This window comes from Equus asinus, chromosome 9 (assembly GCF_041296235.1).
Source record: "Equus asinus isolate D_3611 breed Donkey chromosome 9, EquAss-T2T_v2, whole genome shotgun sequence".
NCBI lineage: Eukaryota > Metazoa > Chordata > Mammalia > Perissodactyla > Equidae > Equus > Equus asinus.
In genome coordinates, this window is record NC_091798.1 from 34667648 (window position 1) to 34694905 (window position 27258).

The 27258-nt window shown below is 36.1% G+C and overlaps 1 protein-coding gene across 2 annotated transcripts in view; it reads left to right on the plus strand.

The window, feature by feature from the left end:
* Positions 1 to 27258, plus strand: part of LARS1 (leucyl-tRNA synthetase 1) — a 60253-nt gene that overhangs the window by 27239 nt on the left and 5756 nt on the right. For both annotated transcript variants that reach the window (XM_070517255.1, XM_070517254.1), the window contains exons 14-30: positions 543 to 683; positions 2288 to 2365; positions 6142 to 6227; positions 6319 to 6384; positions 6479 to 6561; positions 7218 to 7356; positions 7704 to 7916; positions 8382 to 8439; positions 10408 to 10471; positions 12614 to 12797; positions 13940 to 14030; positions 15127 to 15267; positions 16283 to 16423; positions 16670 to 16780; positions 21618 to 21728; positions 24211 to 24315; positions 26551 to 26646. In XM_070517255.1, coding sequence (XP_070373356.1) covers positions 543 to 683; positions 2288 to 2365; positions 6142 to 6227; positions 6319 to 6384; positions 6479 to 6561; positions 7218 to 7356; positions 7704 to 7916; positions 8382 to 8439; positions 10408 to 10471; positions 12614 to 12797; positions 13940 to 14030; positions 15127 to 15267; positions 16283 to 16423; positions 16670 to 16780; positions 21618 to 21728; positions 24211 to 24315; positions 26551 to 26646 — 1908 coding nt within the window. The remainder of the gene's footprint in view (positions 1 to 542; positions 684 to 2287; positions 2366 to 6141; positions 6228 to 6318; positions 6385 to 6478; positions 6562 to 7217; positions 7357 to 7703; positions 7917 to 8381; positions 8440 to 10407; positions 10472 to 12613; positions 12798 to 13939; positions 14031 to 15126; positions 15268 to 16282; positions 16424 to 16669; positions 16781 to 21617; positions 21729 to 24210; positions 24316 to 26550; positions 26647 to 27258) is intronic.

Below are 27258 nucleotides of genomic sequence, written 5' to 3' on the forward strand. Positions count from 1 at the left end.
AATTCCTGAACAAAGAGCTTTTTAGCATCACCAATTTTATATAGCTTATTTTGCTGGTATGGCCAATTTCCAGACTTCTAAAGACAAAAATTTTGCATATTACTCATGAATGTTTATGTTTTCATATTAGTGCCTGCAGAAGAAAAGAAATTTAAATTACTAGCAAATAACTTTGATGAAGAATTTGGAAGACTTAAACCAAATAAGACTGTCCATAAATTTAGTTGTTTTCATCGTTTTGCTAGCTTCAACGTTAATTATATGCCAGTGGAGGGTTGAGAGCTGGGGAAGGTGTGTGTAGTGAGGGAGGGACAATGTGGGAGTTGGTGCACAGAATTTGGGTGGTTCCTGTGGACTGTAGGAAGACAAATTCACATCTGGATGTTATAGTCACTCTGTGATTACCTGTGTGGCACTGCAGTAATGATATGTAAAATGTGAAATGACTTCATTGGACAGTAGAGGCAAAAGGACTGTGCCCCATAGGGCTGTTTTTGTGTTCATTCATTGTAAATAAATTCCGACATTGCTGTTCTTTGCAGGTGCCACTCATTGAGATTCCAGGTTTTGGAAATCTCTCTGCTGTAACTGTTTGTGATGAGTTGAAAATTCAGAGCCAAAATGACCGAGAAAAACTTGCAGAAGCAAAGGAGAAATTATATCTAAAAGGGTTTTATGATGGTGTAAGTAATCATTTTTTATTGTTTTTTATTTGATTTATTCCATGCTCTGTGATTTTCTTCTTAATGATTTAGAAAAAAGAAGAAAAACTCAATGTAGTTTTCAGCTATATACTGATTTGAGAGAGATTAGTATGAAATTGTGTTATTCTATTTCCAAATTTCTTTTTTTAATCTATTTTTTTTGTTTAATGGCATTTACAGAAATTACGTTTTTGTGCCCTCTAGGAGTCTCTAAGGAGTGGTTTCTTGAAGATATTTAAAGTTCATATTATTATGCAGTAAACGCCAAAGGTTTATTGCATGGACAATACCTGGTCCCTTCTATTTCTCTTTTAATTGAGGAGTTCATATTTTAAATAAGCAGTTTCATTCAGTTCATTAATTAACTTGTTAATGCCTACTAAATGCCAGGTGAGCACAACAAACATGTTCTGAACCTCTCTTTTCTCCTTTATTGTGCATATATTAATGTGCTTAGATTTCCATGGAAAGAAGACTAGGCTAGAGAAAGTAAAAGTCCAACCAAGTTGCTAGTGGCTTGAGTTTGAAATGAAGATTTTTAAGGCCATAAGTGAGAATGTTCTTTATTTTTACCTATACTCTCATTTTTCTGGATAACCAAGAATTGGTTATATGTCTTTTTTTAAGTGACTTTTACATTTTGGGTGATAATAAAAGCCAACATTTATATGTTAACTTATTTAAATCTCATAATAACTCCCTGAAGTGGGCACTCTTATTCCCATTTTATAGATGAGGAAATTGAGGCACTAGGAGATTAAGTAATTTACCCAAGATCAGCCAGATAGCCAACCAGTGACAGAACTGATACCCAAACTAGGCAACTTGGTTCTAGGATTTGTGCTCTTAACTACTGTACCATAATGAAAAACAAATATAATTTCATAATGATGAATTAAATAGATATGAAGCATTTTGGTATGTTAGATGATTGGAAGGTCAAAAAAGAACATGTGTCTTTTCCACTTAAGATAAAACTATTTGCAAGAGACACAGGTGTCAGATAGATAGAGCTCAAAATATCAGCTGGAAGGGGATTATGGCTTAGATCTGTGTGTGACAACAATGGGCAAGCTAATACTTTGCCCTAGAATTAAATTTCCCCACTACGTAAAAGGAAGAGTTGAAAAACAGTAGGCCTTCCTTTAAGAGCCAAGTTTATCACATGGCCAAGCAAAGGAGAGTGCTCGCTGGCAACAGGTGGAGTTGGAAAGAGAAGCCAAAATGGGGCTGAGCTGCATATGCTCAGTTCCTTCTCCCAAAACCTTCAGAAATGAGGTGAATTAGTATAGTGGAATTCTCGCCACATGGAAACCTGAGGAGTGGGAAGGAGGTGAGCGTTCCTTCCTAATCATGTTCGTGATAGCTATCCTAGTTATACTAAAAGAAAAACAAATGTGTTATAAATATTAGTTATCCAAAACATACCAAAATAAAAACTTATGGTTATAAAAGTGGTAAATTTCACACTAAAAATGTCTTGATTATGGGTGGAAGTAAATTTAGCGAAAATGTTGTGTGGGGAACCCAAGGCAAATTTTAATTGTTGTGTATGTGTTTTTCCCTACTTCTCCTCTTTTTAGGTAATGTTGGTGGATGAATTTAAAGGACAGAAGGTCCAAGACGTGAAGAAGACTATTCAGAAAAAGATGATTGACACTGTAGGTGGTAGGCGATCCTCTGAACAGTTCTTTAGGAGAAAAGCTTTGAGTTAATAGACAGACTTTACAATTCTATTTTTTATTTTTTTTCTGCTTTATCTCCCCAAACCCCCCTGTACATAGTTGTATATCTTAGTTGCAGGTCCTTCTAGTTGTGGGTACAATTTTAATTAGTAATGAGTTCTGTAGTAGAACCTGGAGCTATATTAAAGATATATAATTTTGTGGCAGAAAATAGACCTATTCAGCAATTGATTTAACTTGAACATCCCACCTGTAGTGTTGATGAAGGTAGTACAAAGCACATGCAGAGGATTTTGATGATGCTTCCTGGCAGTGGCCTTTTGAGATACTGGTAGTTACGATTCTTTCTTTTGGTAGTGCTTTACTTTTTACTTTCATCCTTTTTTCCCCCCATCTTCATTTTTGTTGTAACTTTTTTCTGTTGAGCTACTTAATTACTTAACTTTTAAAATTAAATTTTTATTTTTTATTTTTTGAGGAAGATTAGCCCTGAGCTAACATCTGCTGCCAATCCTCCTCTTTTTGCTGAGGAAGACTGGCCCTGAGCTTACATCCATGCTCATCTTCCTCTGCTTTATATGTGGGACGCCTACCACAGCATGGCTTGCCAAGCAGTGCCATGTCCGCACCCGGGATCTGAACCGGCGAACCCTGGGCCGTGGAAGCGAAATGTGCAAACTTAACCGCTGCGCCACCAGGCTGGCCCCTAAATTTTTATTTTTGACAGTTATATATACCCATAATACAGAGAGACAATTTTTACGTAAAGAAGCAACTTTTTCCTTTCTATCCTTCCACATTCTCTTAAATTTCTCTTCCTTGGACAGGCTTACTTTCAACTGTTTTAGTTGTTTCTTTTAGTATTGACCTTCATCTGTCATATAGATCTCTAAGCTAAATCCTGTAGTATAATTTTTTGATTTTATTTTTCAGTTTTAGGCATCAGCCGTTGACCTACTATGAAAGATCAAGATTTAACTCTTCCCCTGACCTGTGTCTTCCTCTCTAACCTCCCCACATTTATGTACACTTCTCTACCCCCATCTTCCTAGTATAGGTATATTATAACTAATGTTAGAGCAATAGTCATTGTGTACATTTTTGAGACATGGCTGATCTACAATGTAGTATACAATGAGAACTTTTCTTCCCCAGCTTTTGGTTTCCCCTGGAGTTTATTACTGTCTTTTTAAAAAAATTTCCTTACTTTTAAATATAATTATTAATACTCCCTCCTCAGACTCTGTCCCAGTTGTCTATTTCTCCTCTCCATACCTTCAGACACATCAATATGCTCTCCCAGAGCCTTCTGGCCTGTTTTAGTCTGGACTGGTTGCTTACTGTCCTGGTGCATAAATGTCATCGGGAATGTTCCTCCTCCAAAGCTAAGGATTTCCTTTGCTTCTCTTGAGTTGGATCTCCTGTTTCCTTGATCCCTTGGCTTCTTCTTTCTTATTTACTCTCTTATTTTGGTGAAGCTCTGCCTAGTAGCTTTCCTGAAAAAGGGTGCCTGGAAGGTAAATTTTTGTGACCTTCCATGTCTGAAATGTCCTATTCTCTTCTCGATGGCCTGGGTATAGAATTCTGATTGGAAATAATTTTCCCTTAAAATTTCGAGGGCATTACCCATGGTGTTGTGGTTCAGTGATGCTGTTAAAAAGTCCAAAACCATTCTGGTAATACTGATCTTTTTGTAAGTGACCTGTTTTTCCCCCTTCGGGAAGCTTGTAGAATCTTTTCTTTTCTCCCAATATTCTGAAATTTCGTGATGATGTACCTTGGTGTAGGTCAGTTTTTATTCATTCTTCTGAGTGATTGAGGGGGTCCTTCAATCTGTAAACTTATGTTCTTCAATTTTAGGAAAATTTCTTGACTTTTTCTTTGATTATTTTATCCCTTCCTATTTATTTTCTCTTTCTGAATTCTTATTATTCAGATATTAGATCTCTTAGACTGTGGAAGTCGTTTTGCTCTTCTTTCTGAGAGACCCCCTCAACTTTTTTTCCCTATGAGTTTTTGTTTACTGTATGTTTTTTGTATCTTTTACTTGTGTGTGTGTGTATAAATAAAGATTTCTAAGGACTCATTTAAAACATTTTTTTTGGTATGGAAGATTTTAAACTTATAAACGAGTAGAGAGTCATGATGAGTTCCTGTACACCTATTACCCAGCTTTAGCAATTCCCAACTCAGGGCCAAATTAAGAAATATTCTTGTTATCTGATCAATCCTTTTTTTGTAAGATGCTATTCTTGTTTGTTGGATGTGAAATCTTAATTTTCTCTTATTTCTCTGAGGAAGGCTGTTGATATTTAAGAATGGATACAAAATGGGGATTGGAACCTTTTTTAATGTGGGTAGGGCTTGTCACTGGGCTTGACTGGTGGAGAACTGAAGGGCCATCTGGGCCTTGGGTAGGTCCTGATGTTAGCCCTGATGTTAATTAGGGCTTCTTGGGTTTGTTAGATTCCCCTTAGGAGATTCTTCCAGTTTCCAGCTAAAAGGGTTTGAACTAGCTGAGCATTCTGGGAGCGGAACGGGATAAGATTGCCAGGGTGGATACCAACACTCAGTGTGCTGACTTGCACTTAATTCCCTATTTCCACTATGTACCAATACCCTCAACTTTGACCTCTGGTTGAACCTCCCTTTTATCCCTTCCAGAGAATAAACCTTCAATGTTCTGCTGTCATAGGGAGGGGCAGTTGCCTGCCTGCATAGTGTGGGATTAGGGTATCTGGGTTCTAACCTCTTCTTTAAAAGACTTCAGTTAGTCCTCCTTTTTCCAGCCTCACATTACCTCCACATCCAGAACTGTCTTGTACCACAAATTCCTGAATCTTTTGGAGGTTCTGTAATGCAAACTGGATTGCTTTTCAGCTTTTACTGCTGCTGGCTTAGGATTCAGCTAGCTTTCTTTAATCTGTTAATACAGTTATCACTCATCCTGCTTTTTACTTTCCAAAATTGCGTTGGTATTTCTTCTTCCATTCTTCTGTCTTTGTAGGTTCATGCCATTAAAAAAAGAACACCTCTTTGTTGTCATTTTGTTGGAATTTTGAGAGGGAACAGAGTTAAATGTCTGTTTATAATTTACTGTCTTTAAACTAAAATCCTAGCTGTATAAGTTCAGTATAAAGAATTGGATTAAGAACACAGAGCAGTGAATCATTTTATGAATAATAATGCTGAATTTTACTTTAAAAAATTATCATAGACTTACAAGTTTGGGACCATAATACATTAAGAGATATTTATATTTGGTAAAAAATAAAATTTATGGTCAGTTTTCTAGTGGGAATTTTTCATGACACTATAAATCTTTAGTAACAGTGTTTTCCATGTTTCATTTTGTGCATCTGTTTTTTGAAAGCACAGTGGTTCCATGCATTTAATTTCCTATTTTCTTTATATTTTTATATAACAAGGATAAAAGGCTGCCAATAGCCAGCCTAACCTTCAATCATAGGATTAGAAACTATTAAACATCTTTCACTTTCCAATGAAAAGGAATACTCTGTACCCAGGGAAGGTGATCTATTTGATGAAGACGCACACCTTTTCAAAAGCAAGTGTTGCATAGAAAGAAAGGCAGATAACTTCTACCCTGGGAAGAGGGAAGATGTAATGAAAATATGGGGTTTTGGTTATTGGTGGTATAGCATATTTTTAAAAAGTTATTTTTATCATCCTTGAGTAATATAGCTTGACTTGACATAATATCTGATATATTTTTATTTACTTTCTGTTAGGGAGATGCGTTTGTTTACATGGAACCAGAGAAACAAGTTATGTCCAGATCTTCAGATGAATGCGTCGTGGCCCTGTGTGACCAGTGGTTAGTCTCCTATAGCAACAAGAAATTTCCTTCAGTCACTTTGCTTATCCTTTTGACTTTTATTTTTTTTAATCAATTCGTCCACTCCCAGGTACTTGGATTATGGAGAAGAGAATTGGAAGAAACAGACATCCCAGTGCTTGAAGAACATGGAAACGTAAGATGGGAGAAAGTGATGAGGGAAAGGGAAAGGAGTTGAAGAACATGGGAGACAGTATAGGTGAAGACACTTTATCTTTTGCCCTCTCCAGATTCTGTGAGGAGACTAGGAGGAATTTTGAAGCTACTTTAGGCTGGCTACAAGAGCATGCTTGCTCAAGAACTTATGGTTTAGGTAAGCAAACGTCAAATTTTTCTGTTTGAAAACCTTTGCCAATTACACAGCACATTAATGCTCTTACCTTTGTTTCGTCTCTTCCAGTGTGTTTCTGAATTGGAAGTGAGAGGTTTTGGTTAGAGGGTGAGGGAAACTAGGATGTGGTCCCCTACCATCTACCTGGTGGTGGAAGTACACCCTCTGTAACCCACATAGCTTTTATGGTGTGATTTTTTTTTTTTTTTTTAAAGATTTTATTTTTTCCTTTTTCTCCCCAAGGCCCCCCCGGTACATAGTTGTATATTCTTCGTTGTGGGTCCTTCTAGTTGTGGTATGTGGGATGCTGCCTCAGCGTGGCTTGGTGAGCAGTGTCATGTCTGCGCCCAGGATTTGAACCAACAAAACACTGGGCCGCCTACAGCGGAGCGCACGAACTTAACCACTCGGCCACGGGGCCAGCCCCGGTGTGATTTTTTTTTTAATAGAAAGTTTCTAGTGCTTCAACCATTTGTTTTTTATTTATCAGTTTATTTTTATTAATTATTCAAGTAAATTTAAGAACTTCCTAAATAAGAAGCTTTGTAAATGCTATAGACCTGTTCCTGGAAATGTGGATTCTATAGATGAAGTGTCTCTTAGGTTCGTGCATTGATTGTCTTCTTTTTATCTTGCAGGTACTCGTCTGCCGTGGGATGAGCAGTGGCTGATTGAATCGCTCTCTGATTCCACTATTTACATGGCATTTTACACGGTTGCACACCTGTTACAGGGGGGTGACTTGCGTGGACAGGCGGGGTCTCCACTGGGCATCAGGTTGGTAAATGAGTAAGGCAAAGAAGTGTAGTTTGTTAGCAAGAGATGTGATCTTTTGATTTACATATTGAAAGCTCTCTTTTTTAATATTTAGTTTTCATGAGAATTCATTTAGCAGAATTTTGTCATGATGTTTTTGCTGTTTTGCTATTGAACTGAGAAATAGTAATAAATAGACGCTCCTCTATTGTTATTCATTCTTCATTCTTATGGGAGTCCCTTGTCCTCATTTGTTACTGTAATTACCTTAAGAAAGAGATTCCTACTTCATGGTTAGATTAAAATACTGATTCTTTCAAAGAAATTATATATATGTTTTGTTGTTGTTTGTTTTATTTTTAATACAGACCACAGCAGATGACCAAGGAAGTTTGGGATTATGTTTTCTTCAAGGAGGCTCCATTTCCTAAGACTCAGATCCCAAAGGAAAAATTACAGCAGTTAAAGCAGGAATTTGAGTTCTGGTATCCTGTGGATCTTCGAGTCTCTGGCAAGGATCTTGTTCCAAATCATCTTTCATATTACCTTTATAATCATGTGGCTATGTGGCCGGAACAAAGGTGAGTGCTAAAAAAGATGTGGACTAAATTTTACTGATTATCAACAAAGGTGCCTTGTGGCTTCAAATATGTGAGAAGTAACTGTGAAGGGTATAGTTAGATTTGCCAGTTACATTCTTTTTCTTATATTAAATGTATACTGAAGCATAAAGCATGTCTTCTCCTGTCTGTTGTATCCAGAAATCCTCATAAGATCTTTTTGTATCCATATATATAGCCCTGCTATATTTTTTAAATAGTTATATAGTATTTCGCTGTATGCCTGCACCATAGTTTATATAACCAGTCCTTTAATGAACACTTGCTTTGTTTTCATTTGCCTCCTCTCGTCAATAGGACTCAATAAATATCCTTTTACATTTGTCTTAGCCAACTTTTATGAAGCTTTTAGGATTTACCTGAAAATTTTAAGCCTGAACTATAATCTTTAAGTTTTATTTTATCTTTAAACGTTTACCTGTAAAGTGACAAATGGCCTGCAGCTGTGAGAGCAAATGGACATCTCCTCCTCAACTCTGAGAAGGTAAGGCTCATTGCCTCTTGAAAATTTAAAATTCTTCAGAAAACTTTTCAGATTTAGGAATTTGCACTTTTTTGAAGAAATAAAGAATATGAAAATCAGAGAGTTAAAAAACTTCCATTTAAAATGTTTAGGACTGCCAACATTAATTAAAGTTTAATCTTTAAAATTGAGTGAAGTGGAGAAGATAGTATTAATTGAGGGAGGGATGGGGAAAACTTCATTATTATATTTGTATTTAGAGTATCAAAAGGTGACACAAATTGTAACTGGAGGAGGGAAAGAGACAGACAGAGAGAGACAGAGACAGGGACAGGAAACATAAAGATCCTAGTGTTGTGACCGTAACATATCTTTCTCATTAAGTTGAGAAAATAGTTGGATGGCTTTTGGTTTTTGTTTTATGCTTTACTGGTCCTTCAATTAGAATAATAGAATTTTGGAGTTTGTAGGATTCTTAGGTGTCATTTTTTTAAATTGAAGTCATAATAGTTTATAACATTATGAAATTTCAATTGTACATTATTATTTGTCAGTCACCGTATAGAAGTTCCCCTTTATCCCTTATGCCCACTCACCGTCTCCCTTCCCCTCTGGTAACCACTAATCTGTTCTCTTTGCCTAGGTTTCATTTAATGCTTCTTCCCAGGCAGTATAATATCTCTCTTTATACTACTACTACTTCCCCTATTGTTACTACTACTAATATATATGATTTTTTATAGAGCACATAAAATTTTACCTCGTTAATCAGTATCCTAAACAGGAGGTTGTACGTACTTCTTAACAAAGCCCTGGCTTGCCCCTATGATGTCTTTGTGCACATTAGAAAAGGACACCGCTCCTCAACTAAACAAAAGAAATTGTTACAATATTATATTTCTCGTTAATAGCAATTGTAACAAGTTAGATTTGTTACTAGTGAATTTTGCTGCAACTAATGGAATATTAATAGTAAAAGAGTATCTGTTGCTGTAAGTATCTATATGTAATGAAAAGTTATAGATTTAAATAAATAGCAGATGATATGAATTACAATATGAAACATCATTTTTAGGCAGTGCTCTATTATTGAAAGGCTCATTGCCTCTTGAAAGGAGGCAATATTACAGGGAATGAAAAAGTTCATTTAAGGTAATCTGTACATTTGGCTGAAAAACAGCTCTCTGTTTAGAAGCACAGGCTATTTGATAGATTTTGTTAGATCAATAAGGACTTGATTATTGAACTCATTTTTTCTTTGTAAGTCAAGTGGAACCATGTACACGTACATTTATATAAATATGAATCCTGTTGTAACATGACTTTTTTTTTTTGGTCTCAGCATTGTTGTACTGTACACCATAATGATTTTATTAGAACAAGATGCTGTATTGCTGCGTAGTGGAAAGTTGATGTAATAATTACCTCTCTTTGGTATCAGCATAGTTGTGGTAAAGATATAAAAAATTTTAAATAATAAAGATTGCTAGGCTGTGCACAGTACTTCCTTAGATGTGCTGCCCTCAGGCAGAGCACAACTTGAATAACCAATTATTGTGACCCTAATGACAGGAAGTTCCTTAAACCCCTAACTCTGACCTCATGAGGTAGTCTGTTCATTTCTGAATGACTTTAATTGCTATAAAGCTGTTCTTTAGGGCCAGCTGAAATGTTCCAGAGTTACAGTAGAATCATTCCACATGTCTAAACCAATTCCCAGGGGGCAATGTAGGCTCATGGAGAGAGCAATGGACTGAATATTGGACTGGAGATTCTGTCCTAGCTCTGTCACTGACTAGCTGAGTGACCCAGACAAGTCACTGTATTGACTGGACTTCAGTTTTCATCTCTGTAAAATTAGTGTAAGGTATCTTTTTCTTTCCACGTTTCTAATCTTTTTATGTGATTGTGGCCAACCCATTTAACTTGATTTGGCTGATTTGATTTATTTGTTCTTACTAATGCCTAATCATTGACTGTCTATTTCAGATGTCAAAATCTACAGGCAACTTCCTCACTTTGACCCAAGCTATTGACAAATTTTCTGCTGATGGTGAGTATACTTTTTTGTTATTGTTGGTGCAAAGGGTCTGATTCTCCTCAGATTACAGAGGCAAATTAAAATTGTTTCAGTTTTATTTCTTTTCTCTTTTGCTTTTACCAATGCTTTAAAATATTCACATTTTCTTGTGTACAAGGTAAGAATTGCTGATGTGATCTGTTTAGGAGGAAAAGAAATTCAAGCTAAGTTTTTTTTTTTTTTTGAGGAAGATTATCCCTGAGCTAACTACTGCCAGTCCTCCTCTTTTTGCTGAGGAAGCCTGGCCCTGAGCTAACATCTGTGCCCATCTTCCTTTACTTTATATGTGGGATGCCTACCACAGCATGGTGTGCCAAGCGGTGCCATGTCCGCACCTGGGATCCAAACCGGCGAAACCCCGGGCTCCCGGGAAGCGGAAGGTGCGAACTGAACCGCTGCGCCACTGGGCTGTTCCTCAAGCTAAGTTTTTGAGTCTTCTTTTGCTTTTTTTTTTTTGGAGGAAGATTAGCCTTGAGCTAACTACTGCCAATCCTCCTCTTTTTGCTGAGGAAGGCTGGCCCTGAGCTAACATCCATGCCCATCTTCCTCCACTCTACATGTGGGATGCGCACCACAGCATGACTTTTTGCCAAGCTGTGCCATGTCCGCACCCAGGATCCGAACCGGTGAACCCTGGGCCACCGAGAAGTGGAACGTGCGAACTTAACCGCTACACCACTGGGCCAGCCCGAGTCTTCTTTTAAAAGGAGATCACTGTAATTGCTACCTGGCTTGTTTCTAATTTCTTACTACTTCTAAGATTAAAGAGTTGGTTTGTAGAGATGCTGCGTATGTAGGAAGCTTTTCCAAAGTATTTCCTCCATCTTTGATATAAATGTAGGTAACTTGAACCTGGGAGCATTCATTTTTCAGAAAAACTTTTTTTCCCTGGCCTCAGTACTGTTCCTTTTGATCATTACTTTGTCAAGAGAAGAAATTCATTCTCCAACCTGAAGGAACCATTTATTTATTTAGAGAAATTTTCTTTTTAATTATTATTATTTTTATTGAGGTAAGCCATTCATCTCTTGTATAACTTAGTCTTTGGTCATCATGCCACTTCTTTCTACTGATTGTGGCTGGCACAGTTTGAGACCATACTGAAAAGGATGGGGAAGAATCAACCTAAGTAACTTTGCATAACAGTGTTTTAACTGAACACTGGAAGGCCAAAAGAACTGTACACAAATATTGTCGTTAGTAAGTCTATTACAAGAGGTGTAGATTACTATTCTGAAACTACTTTTTAAAAAAAATTATTTTATTGAGGTCATAATAGTTTATAACATCGTGAAATATCAGTTGTACATTATTTGTCAGTCATCATATATATATGTGCCCTTTCACCCCCTATGTCAAACCCCTAACCCCCTTCCCCTCTGGTAACCATTTATTTGTTCTCTTTGTCCATGTGTTTGTTTATCTTCCACATATGAGTGAACACATATGTCTTTCTCTGTCTGGCTTATTTCGCTTAACGTAATACCCTCAAGGTCCATCCATGTTGTTGCAAATGGGACGATTTTGTCTTTTTTATGGCTGAGTGGTATTCCATTGTATATATATACACCACATCTTCTTTATCCATTCATCAGTCGATGGACACTTGGGTTGCTTCCACATCTTGGCTACTGTGAATAATGTTGCAGTGAACATAGGGGTGCATAATTCTCATTGAATTGTTGATTTCAAGTTGTTAGGATAAATACCCAGTAGTGGGATAGCTGGGTCGTATGGTATTCCTATTTTTAATTTTTTGAGAAATCTCCATAGTGGTGATTTTTATTTTTGCTGTTGATCCATGGCAGTCCTTTAAAGCATTTGTTATTTCTTAATTTATATGTAGGCTTTGCAGTGTACCCAACTGGACATGAAGTTGATGTTCAGTAACCACATTTTTTTTTTTTGAGTTCATAATAGTTTACAACGTTGTGAAATTTCAGTTGTACATTATTATTTGTCCGTTACCATATAAGTGCTCCCATTCACCCTTTGTGGCCACCCCCAAGCCCCCTTCCCCCTAGTAACCACTGAACTGTTCTCTTTGTCTGTATGTTTTCAGTAACCACATTTCTAAGTCATTGATTGATGTTTTATTTTCCCTCCTTCTTCCAGGAATGCGCTTGGCTCTGGCTGATGCTGGGGACACTGTTGAAGATGCTAACTTTGTGGAAGCCATGGCAGATGCAGGTATTCTCCGTCTGTACACCTGGGTGGAATGGGTGAAAGAAATGGTTGCCAACTGGGACAGCCTAAGAAGTGGTCCTGCCAACACCTTTAATGACAGAGTTTTTGCCAGGTAATCTCTGGACCCAGACTGCTTTGTACTTTGGAGTTGCTTAGTCCTGGTGCATTTTTAAGTTTTCTTTTTTTTATTTCTCCTACAATAAATTAGATGTTAATAATTCCTGCTCTTTATCGAAAACTTACTTGTGCCAGGTACTATGCTAAGTACTTTGCATCCATTATCTGATTTTAGCTTCATAGTAACCTTATATGATAAAGATATTATTAGCTCTATTTTATAGTTAAAGAAATTTAAAGCTTAGAAAAATTAAATCTTTCATTAAATGCCTCAAAGCTAGTAATTTCAAACTTGGGATATAAACTTGCTTTTATCTAGCATTCTCATAACTATTTTACCATGCTGTCTTGCATTAGAGTAGGGCAGATGGGTAAAGGAAAAGTAGATTAAAAAAAAAGGAGAATTGTCATTTTTTTTTTTCCTTCAAAAGACATTTATCAACCTCTTTATATGAGGAACCATCCCAAGCCCTGCTGTTAAAAAGATGAATAAGACTTGATCCTTCATTGTGGTCTAGCAGGAGAGAAAAACACTTATCCAACCAATTATAAGTGTAATAATAGGAATAGAGGGAATTCAGAGGAGAGGACGTAAGTTCTGGGTTTCTTGAGAAATAAACAGGATATTTTCAGGGAGAGGAGAAAGCTATGGAAAGAGTATGGTATTTACTTGAAGTACAGCATGTGGAGGGCAAAAGTAAGAGATCAAACAAGTTGGGGCCAGATTAGCCCAAATTATGAAGGGCCTGAGGTGGCAGGAGAAATTTTTTTTTCAATATGCAATGTCAGTTGTTTAAAATGCAATAATTAAACTTGACTGCACCCTTAGTTAAGCTATTTTCATATTGCATTTTGGACTTCATGATAAGGTTTCCATGAAGGAATTTTTAAACAAGCACATCTTTAACTGTGTTGTCATAAATAGGAGCCCTAAGCAGTGTCAGATGACAGAGTGGGTAGACAGTAGGGAGCTGCAGTAGGCAGTTGTAAGGAACACAGAGATGAGTTTGTGCTTGAGCAGTCTTAAAGGTTTCAGGCATTGTTCTCATTTTACTGTTTATCACTATATTTGACAGTTTTTTACACCTATGTATACTTGCCTTTAAACTCAATAACCTTTTTTTCCCTATTCGATAGTGAAATGAATGCAGGAATTATAAAAACAGACCAAAACTATGAAAAGATGATGTTTAAAGAAGCTTTGAAAACAGGGTTTTTTGAGTTTCAGGTAGGCTATTCTTTTAGGAGCTATAAAATATGTTAGTGTGAATATGATATACTTCACCCTTTTCCTTTTTGCTGTAATGTAATAACTCATCTAAAGTGGAGACTGAAAATCTTGCCGGGAAATTTTTAAATTTTTCAATGAATTGTGATTTAAAGTAATTTTCTTTGGTACTTTTTCTGTTGCATCCACTTATAAATAATTATGTTTTTAGTTGAGCCATGAGTTAATAAAGAGGTTAAATCTAAAAATCGGGGGCCAGCCCGTGGCTGAGTGGTTAAGTTCTCACGCTCTGCTTCGGTGGCCCAGGGTTTCACGGGTTCGAATCCTGGGGGCAGACATGGCACCACTCATCAGGCCATGCTGAGACGGCATCTCACATGTCACAACTAGAAGGACCCACAACTAAAAATACACGACTATGTATTGGGGGGCTTTGGGAGAAAAAGGAAAAATAAAATCTTAAAAAAAAAAAATCTAAAAATCAGTCACGTTTTCCAGGAAAACATTTTTAAATTGATAAAAAATAAAGACAAAATTGTAACTAATTGCTGTTGGTTTGAAAACAAACATTTTCTGAGGTTTTCCACAAGGTGTCAGTATTTCCTCAAGTTTGGCAGTTGAAGTGCTTAAAGTAAAAATGTAGCTTTCCTCAGTCAGTTTTGTAAAATATCACGTTGGGATTTATGTAACTTGGTTTTCAGAGATGTGGTTAAATAAGGATAAGTGCTGAGCATAGCATTGTGTCATATTTATAGCCTTTTTTCATACTTAATGTCTTTCCTACATGCTGCTCAGAGTATTTGCCCTTAGTACACAAAATTGTTCAACTTTTACATCTGTTACAAAATGTCGTTTTTAAACATTTTTCTTAAGGATCATTAATATAAAACTGCAATATCCTTTGGACAAGGACTGGTATACATTTACTTGCAAGTTGTTAAAAATAAAGTAAAACCTTTTCACAAGTTCATTATGGAATTTTAAAAGACTGAAAAACTTAAAAATGCATTAAAATAGAGATACTGAATTTTTTTCCTTTAATTTTATTTTAAAGAAGTATGAGGAGAGAAATGGTAAATAAATTTGAATTTTATAGGCCTCGAAAGATAAGTACCGTGAATTGGCCATAGAAGGGATGCACAGAGACCTTGTGTTCCGGTTTATTGAAGTTCAGACACTTCTCTTGGCTCCATTCTGTCCACATTTGTGTGAGCACATCTGGACACTCTTGGGAAAGGTACCTTTATGCATTTAAGATGTGGGTGGTTTTGATTTTGGCCTCTTTAAATAAATATTGTGGTAATAATGTTCCTTAAGCAAAAAAGACTAAAAACGAGTATTTCAAGAATAATGCTGGATTCGTCATCTCATAATTATTACACAGGTTAAACTGAAGCTACTTCCTGTTTAGACACATACATCATGTCTGCACCTTTATAGACACAAAGTGTATATATTTTAAAAGCATGTGACTATGTGCATGTTGTTTGTCACCTACTTCCTGTTAGGAAATGTTGTAATACGTTTGGATATATTCAAATATATATTTGAATATTTGTATAACTGACATTGTTTTTCTACCTGTTTATTAAAAAGGTGAAAATATTGAGAAAGATATAAATAACTGTTATGAGCTGCCTGTAAACAAAGATAGAAGTGTATATTTGCATAGATATTCTTGTTTTATATAAAATTCCTGGCATACATAGGGCTGCATACTCAGGGATACTATATTAGGATTCTTACCGTGAAGATGAATCCAATTATTTCTCCCAGACTTGCAGATAAACAGATTGGTTGGTTTAATAACTCCTTTCCAACCTTATTAGCCAGGCTCTTTTGTATTTTTCAGTGCATGAACAATGCAAAAATGTGCTTATGATGTATATACTGAATAGCTATACTTTCAATACTGGATTTATTAATAGAATAAAAACTGAGTATGCATAATTTATATAATAATGATTAAATTTAGGCAAATTAGCATTACATAATTTTCTTTGAAAGTGAGCATATGTGTGTGGGTATTAATATGCTTGTACAAATGGATGCTAATTAAGAATGTAGAGTCAGACTTCACAGCTTGAATTCTAGGGAACATTAGAGCAGGGGCTCTGGAAGTGTGTTCTGTGTAGTCAGGTTTGAACTTTGAGCACACAATTACAGATGGTAGCCTTGGTATGAAACTGTAATCGAGAATCATAAAATAATTGTGATGTCTAATCTTACTGAACCCTTCATTTTTTTTAAAGCCCAAATCAATTATGAATGCTTCATGGCCTCTGGCGGGTCCTGTGGATGAAGCCTTGATACGTTCCTCACAGTATCTCATGGAAGTAGCTCATGACCTTAGACTGCGACTCAAGAGCTATATGATGCCTGCTAAAGGGAAGGTGAAGTCATTTTCTTTAAAAAAGGTTATTCCTTAAAAGTTGTTGGTCAAATAACATTTAATAGTAAAGAAAATTGAGACAACTTTCATTAAAACGTATAGAGCTATCTTCACTGCTAATGCAGTTCTGTAGTGTGTATATTTTTAATCTTCAAGGTGGTAGTGGTATATACTGGAGAAGGGTTCTTTCATTTTTGGTTTCTATGAAATTGATTAAATGTGTTTTTTGCTCTCTTCTGCCCTGTAGAAGACTGACAAGCAACCCACCGAGAAGCCTTCACATTGCACCATCTATGTGGCAAAGAACTATCCATCTTGGCAACATATCACCCTGTCAGTTCTACGTAATCACTTTGAGGTGATGCTCACGGTAGACTTTTCCCTCGACATTGTGGATAATGCTTATGCTGTTCTTATTTTTAGGATGTTGGCCTGTCTAGGGAAAGGAAGACAGGCAGCTTTGTTTAATTACCTTTAGGCATTGAGTGTCCTTTGTTATCCTTGGAGGCTCGTAACTGGATGCCAAGGGAAGAGCTGCTTTTTCATTATTTCTGAAACATTCATACAAAAGTACACTGGATCTAGTTGTATGTAATTAAAAGGTGTGGGACTTTTCCCATATGTGTTGTTAAAATTATGGAGCAAAAAGACTAAGGTTGCCATTGGATTTGTTGTGACTTGAACGCTGGGATTCATGAAGCCTTAACCTTATTATGTTTGAAAAAAATTGAAGCTTCACTCTTGAGTAACTTAAAAGAAAATGTTCACATTGATAATTACCCACAGAAATGAAAAGCTTGATATTGTTTTTGACTCTGTTGGGTAAATAGCTATTAAGTATGATAGTTGTATTTAAAGGAAACCTAATATTTAAACTTAGTTCTAGGTTTTCCTAAAGAAAAAAGTTCACCTACTTTTTTCCTGTCACATTCAAAATATGAGAACAAGTAGGTGTTGTGGAATTCTTGCTCAGGTTATTAAGAACAGTTATTGGCAGACACAAACCATTAAAGTGCTCTTCAAAAAGAGAAAGAGAGACAAAATAGGGATTATGGCCGAAGCATAAGGTGATAACATAAAGGAAAAATCTTTAGTTTTGATTTTCTAGACCTTTATTGGAATTTTGCCTCAATACTTTTCAGAGTTAATTAAGAAATACTCAGAAAAACTTTTACGTTTGTAAAATTGGATGAAGGGAGAAGATCATGTGTTTTTGTCTTCCTTGTGAACCTATTTTTATGGAGAACTACCTCCTGCTTTGATTGTGTGTAGCAGAAATAGAATGTAGCCTTCAGAATCTTTTGACTTATGGTAAGTAAAAGAGTAAAAGCTACTTCGGTAGGTAGAAACCTGAAATTATGCCTCAGTGGGTTACATATTAATACGAGCGTTTCCAAGGAAGCGGTGGAAGAACCAAGTATAGTATGTAATGTCCCAGCTATTAAAAATGCATCACCACTGTTCTTTTAGAAGTTATTTTTTACTTTATATTTTACAGTTTCAAAACAGCATTATCTTTTAGCATTATTTGGAATGGTCAGCTTCCTTTTAAATTTTTGTTTGTTTTTATCCAAAAGAACTAAAAGACTGTTGGTTTATAATCAAGAAGAATGTTCTTATGATTATGGCACTTTTTGGTGACATAAGGAAAACGTGTTTCCTACTCTCTCCTTTTCTCTTCCGTATGTATTTCAAATCCACACATTGATAAGTGGAGAAAATTTTTTTTTTACTTTTTATTAAGATTATGATAGTTTACAACCTTGTGAAGTTTCACTTGTACATTATTGTTTGTCAGTCATGTTGCAGGTGCACCACTTCATCTTTTGTGTCCACCCCCCCACCCCCACTTTCCCCTGGTAACCACCAGTCAGTTCTCTTTGTCTACATGTTTAACTTCCACCTATGAGTGGAGTCAGAGTTCATCTTTCTCTATCTGGCTTATTTCACTTAACATAATACCTTCAAAGTCCATCCATGTTGTTGTGAATGGGACGATTTTGTCCTTTTTTATGGCTGAGTAGTATTCCATTGTATATATATACACCATATCTTCTTTATCCAGTTATTGGTTGATGGGCACTTAGGTTGCTTCCACATTTTGGCTATTGTAAATAATGCTGCAATGAACATAGGGGTGCATGGGTCTTTTGGAATTGCTGATTTCAAGTTCTTTGGATAGATACCCAGTAGTGGGATGGCTGGGTCATATGGTATTTCTATTTTTAATTTTTTGAGAAATCTCCATACTGTTTTCTGTAGTGGCTGCACCAGTTTGCATTCCCACCAGCAGTGTACGAGGGTTCCTTTTTTTCCGCAACCTTTCCAAAATTTGTTACTTTTTGTTTTGGTTATTTTTGCCATTCTAACAGGTGTAAGGTGATATCTTAGTATAGTTTTGATTTGCATTTCCCTGATGATTAGTGATAATGAGTATCATTTCATGTGTCTATTGGCCATCCGTATATCTTCTTTGGAGAAACGTCTGTTCGTGTCCCCTGCCCATTTTTTGATCCAGTTGTTTGATTTTTTGTTGTTGAGCTGTATGAGTTCTTTATATATTATGGAGATTAACCCTTTGTCGGATATATAACTTGTAAATATTTTTTCCCAATTAGTGGGTTGTTTTTTTGTTTCAATCCTGTTTTCCATTGCCTTGAAGAAGCGCTGTAGTCTGATGAAGTCCCATTTGTTTATTTTTTTTATTGCTTCCCTTGTCTGGGAAGACATGGTGTCCAAAATGATCCTTTTGATACTGATGTCAAAGAGTGTATTGCCTATATTTTCTTCTGGAAGCCTTATGGTTTCAGGTCTAATCTTTAGGTCTTTGATCCATTTTGATTTTGTTTTTGTGAATGGTGAAAAAGAACAGTCAATTTTCATTCTTTTACATGTGGCTGTCCAGTTTTCCCAGCCCCATTTTTTGAAGAGACTTTTTTTTTTTTTTTAAGGATTGGCACCTGGGCTAACAACTGTTGCCAATCTTTTTTTTTTTTTCTGCTTTATTTCCCAAACCCTCCCACCCCTGGTACATAGTTGTATATCTTAGTTGCAGGTCCGTCTAGGTGTGGGATGTGGGATGCCGCCTCAGTGTGGCCTGACGAGTGGTGCCATGTCCGTGCCCAGGATCCGAACCCTGGGCCACCGCAGCAGAGCACATGAACTTAACCACTTGGCCACGGAGCCGGCCCCTGAAGAGACTTTCTTTTCTCCATTGTATGCCCTCAGCTCCTTTGTCAAAGATTAGCTGTCCATAGATGTGTGGTTTTATTTCTGGGCTTTCAATTCTGTTCCATTGATCTGTGCACCTGTTTTTGTACCGGTACCATGCTATTTTGATTACTGTAGCTTTGTAGTGTGTTTTGAAGTCAGGGATTGTGATACCTCCAGCTTTGTTCTTTTTTCTCAGGATTGCTTTAGCAATTCGGGGTCAATTTTGTTGCCCCATATGAATTTTAGGATTCTTTGTTCTATTTCTGTAAGGAATGTCATTGGGATTCTGATTGGGATAGTGTTGAATCTGTAGATTGCTTTAGGTAGAATGGACATTTTAACTATGTTTGTTCTTCCAATCCATGTGCATGGAATGTCTTTCCATCTCTTTATGTAGACATCAGTTTCTTTCAGGAAAGTCTTGTAGTTTTCATTGTATAGGTCTTTCACTTCCTTGGTTAAGTTTACCCCAAGGTATTTTATTCTTTTTGTTGCGATCATGAATGGGATTGTGCTCTTGAGTTCTTTTTCTCTTAGTTTGTTATTAGAGTATAGAAATGCTACTGATTAATATATGTTGATTTTATACCCTGCGACTTTGCTGTAGTTGTTGATTATTTCTAATAGTTTTCCAATGGATTCTTTGGGGTTTTCTATATATAAGATTATGTCATCTGCAAACAGTGAGAGTTTCACTTCTTCATTGCCTATTTGGATTCCTTTTATTTCTTTTTCCTGCCAAATTGCTCTGGCCAAAACCTCCAGTACTATGTTGAATAAGAGTGGTGAGAGTGGACACCCTTGTCTTATTCCTGTTCTCAGAGGGATGGCTTTCAGTTTTTGTCCATTGAGTATGATGTTGGCTGTGGGTTTGTCATATATGGCCTTTATTATGTTGAGGTACTTTGCTTCTATACCCATTTTATTGAGAGTTTTTATCATAAATGGATGTTGGATCTCGTTGAATGCTTTCTCTGCATCTATTGAGATGATGATGTGGATTTTGTTTCTCATTTTGTTAATATAGTATATCACGTTGATTGACTTGCAGATGTTGAACCATCCCTGTGTCCCTGGTATAAATCCCACTTGATCATGGTGTATGATCCTTAATGTATTGCTGTATTCGGTTTGCCAAAATTTTGTTGAGGATGGAAATATTTTTTTCCCATGTACTTTAGTAAAGGTTAGAATTGAAAGTAAATGGATTATTGGAAATATTACTATATGTTACTTTTCATTTAAATTCATTCCCAACCCTTGGCTTTGATACTGTGCTTTTCCAATAAGGAGAAAATAAGTTACCCAAAACTCTGAAAAGGCTGCTTGCTTTATTTTTCACTCTATTGAAGAGGACAGTTGATGTTTGCAGAAATGAATTTAAATTCAGGCAGCACATTTGAGACTGTGTGTATATTAGTGATATATGAGTAGGCATTTATTTTTGAGTAGCTAGAAATGATACTATTTTTAACAGGTTGATAGCTAGGGATTCTTTTTTTTCCACATTTGTGGTAACAATTTATAAGGAAGAGTGTTCAAAAGCAGACATTATATAAATCTTGTATGATACTTGTGTAGTTTTCATTTTGATATGACTAATGGAATGCTTTTAGAAGTTTGAAGACAAACAAGATCTTTAAAAGACCATTTCGTTTTCTCACTAGTTAAGATCTAATGTTACAATCCTGGAGGTGCCATTAGTGTAAGGAAAAATTAAATATTCAGCTTGAAGCATCTAGTTTTCTCCTGTATTCTAAAAAACCTGTATCCTTTGAATTTAGAGGGAATAGGAGACTCCCTTCTGTATTATTCATTCATCTTTCACTCCCCCATGATGCTCGAGGTTGCACACTCCTCTTCTCTAACAGACTGATAGAGGCCACCATTCTAGTCTAGCCGACTTCCTACAGGCACATCTGCTATCCTGAATTATCTTTCAAATATTTTTCTCTGCATTCTTCCCCCACTCTTTTTTTTAGACCAACAGTGGAAAGTTGCCTGATAACAAAGTCATTGCTAGTGAACTAGGCAATTTGCCAGAATTGAAGAAATATATGAAGAAAGTGATGCCATTTGTTGCCATGATTAAGGTAAGCTACGGACTCTGTGTAGCTCTGAACACATGAATAATGGTTAAATAGGATAGTAGAAGGAAGGGGAAAACTTTGGGTACAGTCTCCCCATAAATCTGCTAAAATAGCACTTTTCAATCAGTGGTTGTGAGAAATGAGCAATCAGATTTGGGGTTTACCTGTGGAATGGCTGAGTATGTGAAAATATGTATTGTGGAAGAAAAATTGGTTTAGAATTACTGCACTAAATGATTCTATTCATGTTCCCTCTTCCTTGCTTTTCAGCTTGGGAAGGAAGCATATTCTTTTAGCTTACATTAGGGTGTTTTTACTGGATCCTGTAACTGGAACCAAGATTCTACGTTTGTATAGGTTTGCCTTAACGGGATAAATGCTGTTTGTAGTGGTTAGCCCAGGGTTTCTCAACAATGGCTCTGTTGATATCTTGGGCCAGATAGTTCTTTGTTGTGGGAGTCTGTTCTGTGCACTGTAGGATGTTTAGCAGTATCCTTGGCTTCTACCCACTAGATGCCAGGAGAACCTCCCCGCAGACCCTCCTTCCAGTTGTGACAACCAAAAATGTCTCCAGATGTTGCCAAATGTCTCCTGGGAGCAAAATCAGCCGCCTTCCCCAATACGCCTCCCCCACTGAGAATCATTGAGTTAGACTTTTAGTTTTCCTCATATACATAGTTGATCTGTTGAATTTCGTGACAAAGAAGAACAGTAAGAAGGCTGTATATTGTTTAAGATCTCAGGCTCTGGAGTCAGATAAATCTTGGTCCAAATCCTGTTTGTCTGTCACTTCTTAGTTTTGATACCTTAGACAAATCACTTAAATTCTCTGGGACACAAAGTTTTTCATCTATGAAATGAAGAAATTACTAGAACCTACTTTTTAGGAGTGCTGTGAATAAATGAAATAATACACTTAACAGTTTAGTTAAATACTACCTGTCAAAAAGTAGGCTCACTAAGTGTTTTTTTAAAAATGTAAATCAGTGTCTTTCAGCTTGCTAGGCACGTAGTGGTTATTCTTGTACTTTAGATTAAGTCCCGAATCTTCTAGGCTACAGATGTCTGCCTGATGGAGACCAAAACTCTTAGCTTGTTGTATTTTAGAGAGATTTTATTCTTAGGAAAGCCTTAATTCTCCTAGACCGGAGTCAACCGTCTGAGCCTTATGGTGTTTGAAGTTTCAGAAATAATTTAGAATCCTGGGTTGACCTATACCAATCAAGTTGTAGTATGTTGGCTAGTACGCTTGTAATTCATTGGTTCCCTACTCAGCTAGTGTCGGTCAAAATGCCAGATCCATTGTCGATATGTCAGTCCAACAAAATATCCCATTGTTGGTTGCAGAGGCAATTAATTTTAATGACATGCCTTACAGGATCCAGTGAAACTGATTGAAAAGTAATTAATTAATATTAGATTAAAGACTTGGCTTTTTGAAAAACCAGTGTCAGACTGTTGAGTAGTAATATATTTTTTCACTAATATTGGTGATTTGCCAAGCACATTAATGGTTTGAAACTTTGGAAAGCGTTTAGTAAATCTGAGAATAAGAAAATGGCTTTCTAGGGGCCAGCCCCGTGGCTGAGTGGATAAGTTCACGCACTCCACTTTGGCGACCCAGGGTTTCGCTGGTTCAGATCCTGGGCACAGTCCTAGCACTGCTCATCAAGCCATGCTGAGGTGGCATCCCACATAGCACCAGCGGAAGGACCTACAACCAGAATATACAACTATGTGCTGGGGGGCTTTAGGATGAAGAAGAAGAAGGAGAAAAAAAAGATTGGCAACAGATGTTAGCTCAGGGCCAGTCTTCAAAAAAAGAAAAAAAAAGAAAATGACTTTAGCAGTTTTTCATGGGAAAAGAAACAACTTGGATGGTAAACAAAAATAACGGACATCAGGAATCATGTCAGATCACTTCTGTGTAAGAGCAACATGTTCTAAACAGTTAGCTATATTTGTGCATATAAACTTGGATATTTAAAGACATTTTGAACGTCTTTAAAATTTGTGGGAATTTTTTGTTTGGTTATTATTAATTCATTATTCTCTGAAATAGCTTTAAAGATGTGGCATCTTGGAAAATTATTTATTTATCTATTTATTTATTGTTTACCTGAAGGGATATTTGCACACCTTTGTTTGATTCCTTGTCAAAGTGAATTCTTTGGGTTTGCATATTGTCAGTCTAAATAAACAAAGATAAAATCATACTTCTCTTATAAATCTGAAAACCTTGTCTTTCCAGTCTTTTCAGTGCTGCCTAATCTTATCATACTTTAAATGGTAATTACTCTCAGCGAGTAATTTTATTAGCAAGCAAACATAGATAAGGGAAACCATGAGTCTAAGGCCTTTCCTTTAACTGTTCAAACTTGAAGATTTTATCAATTGAGAGAAGAATGATTGCTTTGGAGGAAATATATTCTTTCCAACATATTCTTAATGTGATTTTGTTTTTCAAAACCATTTTGACTATTAGGAAAATCTGGAGAAGATGGGACCTCGTGTTCTGGATTTGCAGTTAGAATTTGATGAACAGGCAGTGCTTATGGAGAATATAGTCTACCTGACCAATTCCCTTGAGGTAAGAAGGACCAGGGATTGTAATAACTAGTTAACTAAAGTAAACATAATCCAGTTCTTTTGTTTTATAATAAGTCTTTTTATAAACTTCATATTCTGTGTTTAGTACCTTTGCCAAACATATCAGTCAAAAATATTTTTGGGGGGCCGTCCCTATAGCTAAGTGGTTAAGTTTGTGCGCTGTGCTTTGGCAGCCTAGGGTTTTGCCAGTTCAGATCCTCGGCGCAGACATGGCACCACTCATCAGGTCACACTGAGGTGGTGTCCCACATGCCATAACTAGAAGGACCCACAACTAAAATATACAACTATGTACTGGGGGGATTTGGGGAGAAAATGCAGGAAAAAAAAGAAGATTGGCAACAGTTGTTAGCTCAGTTGCCAATTTAAAAAAAAAAAATCTTGGAAGGAAAGAGAATGGATGGGTATAGAAGTTGCAAGAAGAAAAAAATGTTCTGTCATTTCGCTTTTCAATTACTCTACACGTAAAATACTACCTGTATATGCCTGGATTTTCCTCCCAAAATTATCTTTAAAAAAATGAGGAGAGACCTTATATTCAAATACTTTGAAAATCTGTCCTATTAAGGGGCTCTCTGAATTGCTTCTTTTTTCACCTATCCGTTCTAGACCTCAGATTCACAGAATTGGATTAATTAGAATCTTTGATTCATAGGATACAGTAGTCCCCTATTATCTGTGGAGGATACATTCCAAGACCCCCAGTGGCTACCTGCAACCACGCATAGTACCAAACTATAGTATGTTTTTTCCTATATATACATACCTATGATAAAATTTAATTTACAAGTTAGGCACAGTAAGAGATTAATAACAATAGTAATAAAATAGAACAATTATAACAATATACTGTAATAAAAGTTACCATATATCTTAGCAACCTCAACATTTTTCCTTCCTTATTAAGTCAAGAACTCTCACGTTTTCACTTAGAGGAAGTGCTTTAGGGCTTCTCTTTGGCATATCCGAATTGCCAGCATCACTACTCTTGGCTTTGAGGCCATTATTAAGTAAAATAGGAGTTACTTGAACATGAGCACTGCGATACCACAAAAGTCAATTTGATAACCAAGATGGCTAAAAGTGACTAACAGGCAGGCAATATATGCCACATGGATATGCTGCACAAAGGGATGATTCATGTCCTCGGTGGGTCAGAGCCGGACAGCTTGAGATTTCATCAGGCTACTCAGAACAGTGTGCAATTTAAAAGTTATAAATTGTTTGTTTCTGAAATTTTCCATTTAATATTTTTGGGCCATGGTTGTTAGTCATGGGTAACTGAAACTGCAGATAAGGGGGGACTACGGTATTATCATCAGTCCCTGCCTGACCTTTTTTTTTTAATTAACAATATAGTGAGCATCATGAATCTACTGTCCAACTCAAGAATTAGAACATTACCAATAGCTTTCACATATCTGTGTGTTTCTCCCCATCCCATCTTCTTACCCTCGACACAGCTTCATATATAGATTCTAAAAACGCTGTCTCTCAGACAACTTAGGCAGAAGGAAAGATAATTTGCTCTAGAAAACTGTTAGAGAATTCAAAAAGTAGTTCTAGTGATATTGGAAACAATAAAGTAAAAAAAAAAAATGCAGGTTTAGAGTTTGAATAAAATTGTTTCATAAAATATGGAAATGGAAGAAAGTTATTTCTAAATAAGCATTTTATGTCATGTAATTATAAATGAGTTAGTAATTAAATTAAGTATTAATAGACATCTATTTTACGTGTATTTCTAAAAGTTCGTATATACTCATGGAGGTCAAAAAACTAATTGGAGCTTTTCCCTGAGACAATGGGGACACCTTATATTTAGGCTCATCTTATATTTAGGCTTATGCAATATGCTGCATTTCTGAGTTTTTCCTTTTAAGTGGAAGCCTTTTATTCAGTGCTGAATTTCTGAACTTTAATTGGAAACCTTTTATTCTGATTTTCCTTTTCTCTTATACAGCAGGTAGATGCCACATTTCATTATACAAAATGGTAAACATGACTATCTAAATAACAATACTATGAGACATCTAAGATGAGTGTTAAATAATTACAGATTTTACTTAATGTTTATATGGAAAATAATAGAATTGCACAGACCATTTCATGTTAAGTGGAGAACCTAGTTTTGCTCTTTAGTGAAATGGAGTGATGATTAATTTAAATCATATTAAGTCATACTAATGACTTTCATTTTTTCCTCTCTATTTAGCTAGAACATATAGAAGTCAAGTTTGCCTCTGAAGCAGAAGATAAAGTCAGGGAAGACTGCTGTCCTGGGAAACCACTTAATGTTTTTAGAACACAAGTAAGTTGAAAGAATCTCATCGAATCATTACATTTTAGAGCTAGAAGAGACCTTAGAGACCATTACATCTAAACCCATCATTTTAAAGATGGAAGAAAGTGAGGTCACGAGAAGTTAAGTGATTGGCTTGCTCTAGGCCACATAGTTTGTTAGAAATGGGGCTGGATTTGAGGTCTTCTAATTCCCTAGTTGGTGCAATCCTGTTTTCCTTACTTTACTGTTATGGATGGCATCAGATGTTACTTGTGGGTTTAAAAATAAAAATATGATTTTCAAAACCTGATTTTTATACAATAAATACAGTGAAAATTGAAATGTTAAGATTTTTTTAAACAGTGGAAAGGAGCTTTTATACTTCAGATGAGTCTTGGTTTGATAATGTGATTCAAGACTTTTTGGTTTTGGGCATAAACCAGATTGATGCATTGTCTTACATTATGCTAGAAATGCTTTTTTTTTTTTTTCTATTTTTTGGCCATTGTTGGTGAAGATAAATAGGTTTTGGAGTTTTGGGAGATTCTATTTATTCACTCTCAAAGAATCCATTCAGAATGGCAGTATTTGGCAAAGTCTGATGGAGTGCAATTGTGAGAATTCATAAAATGCCCTACT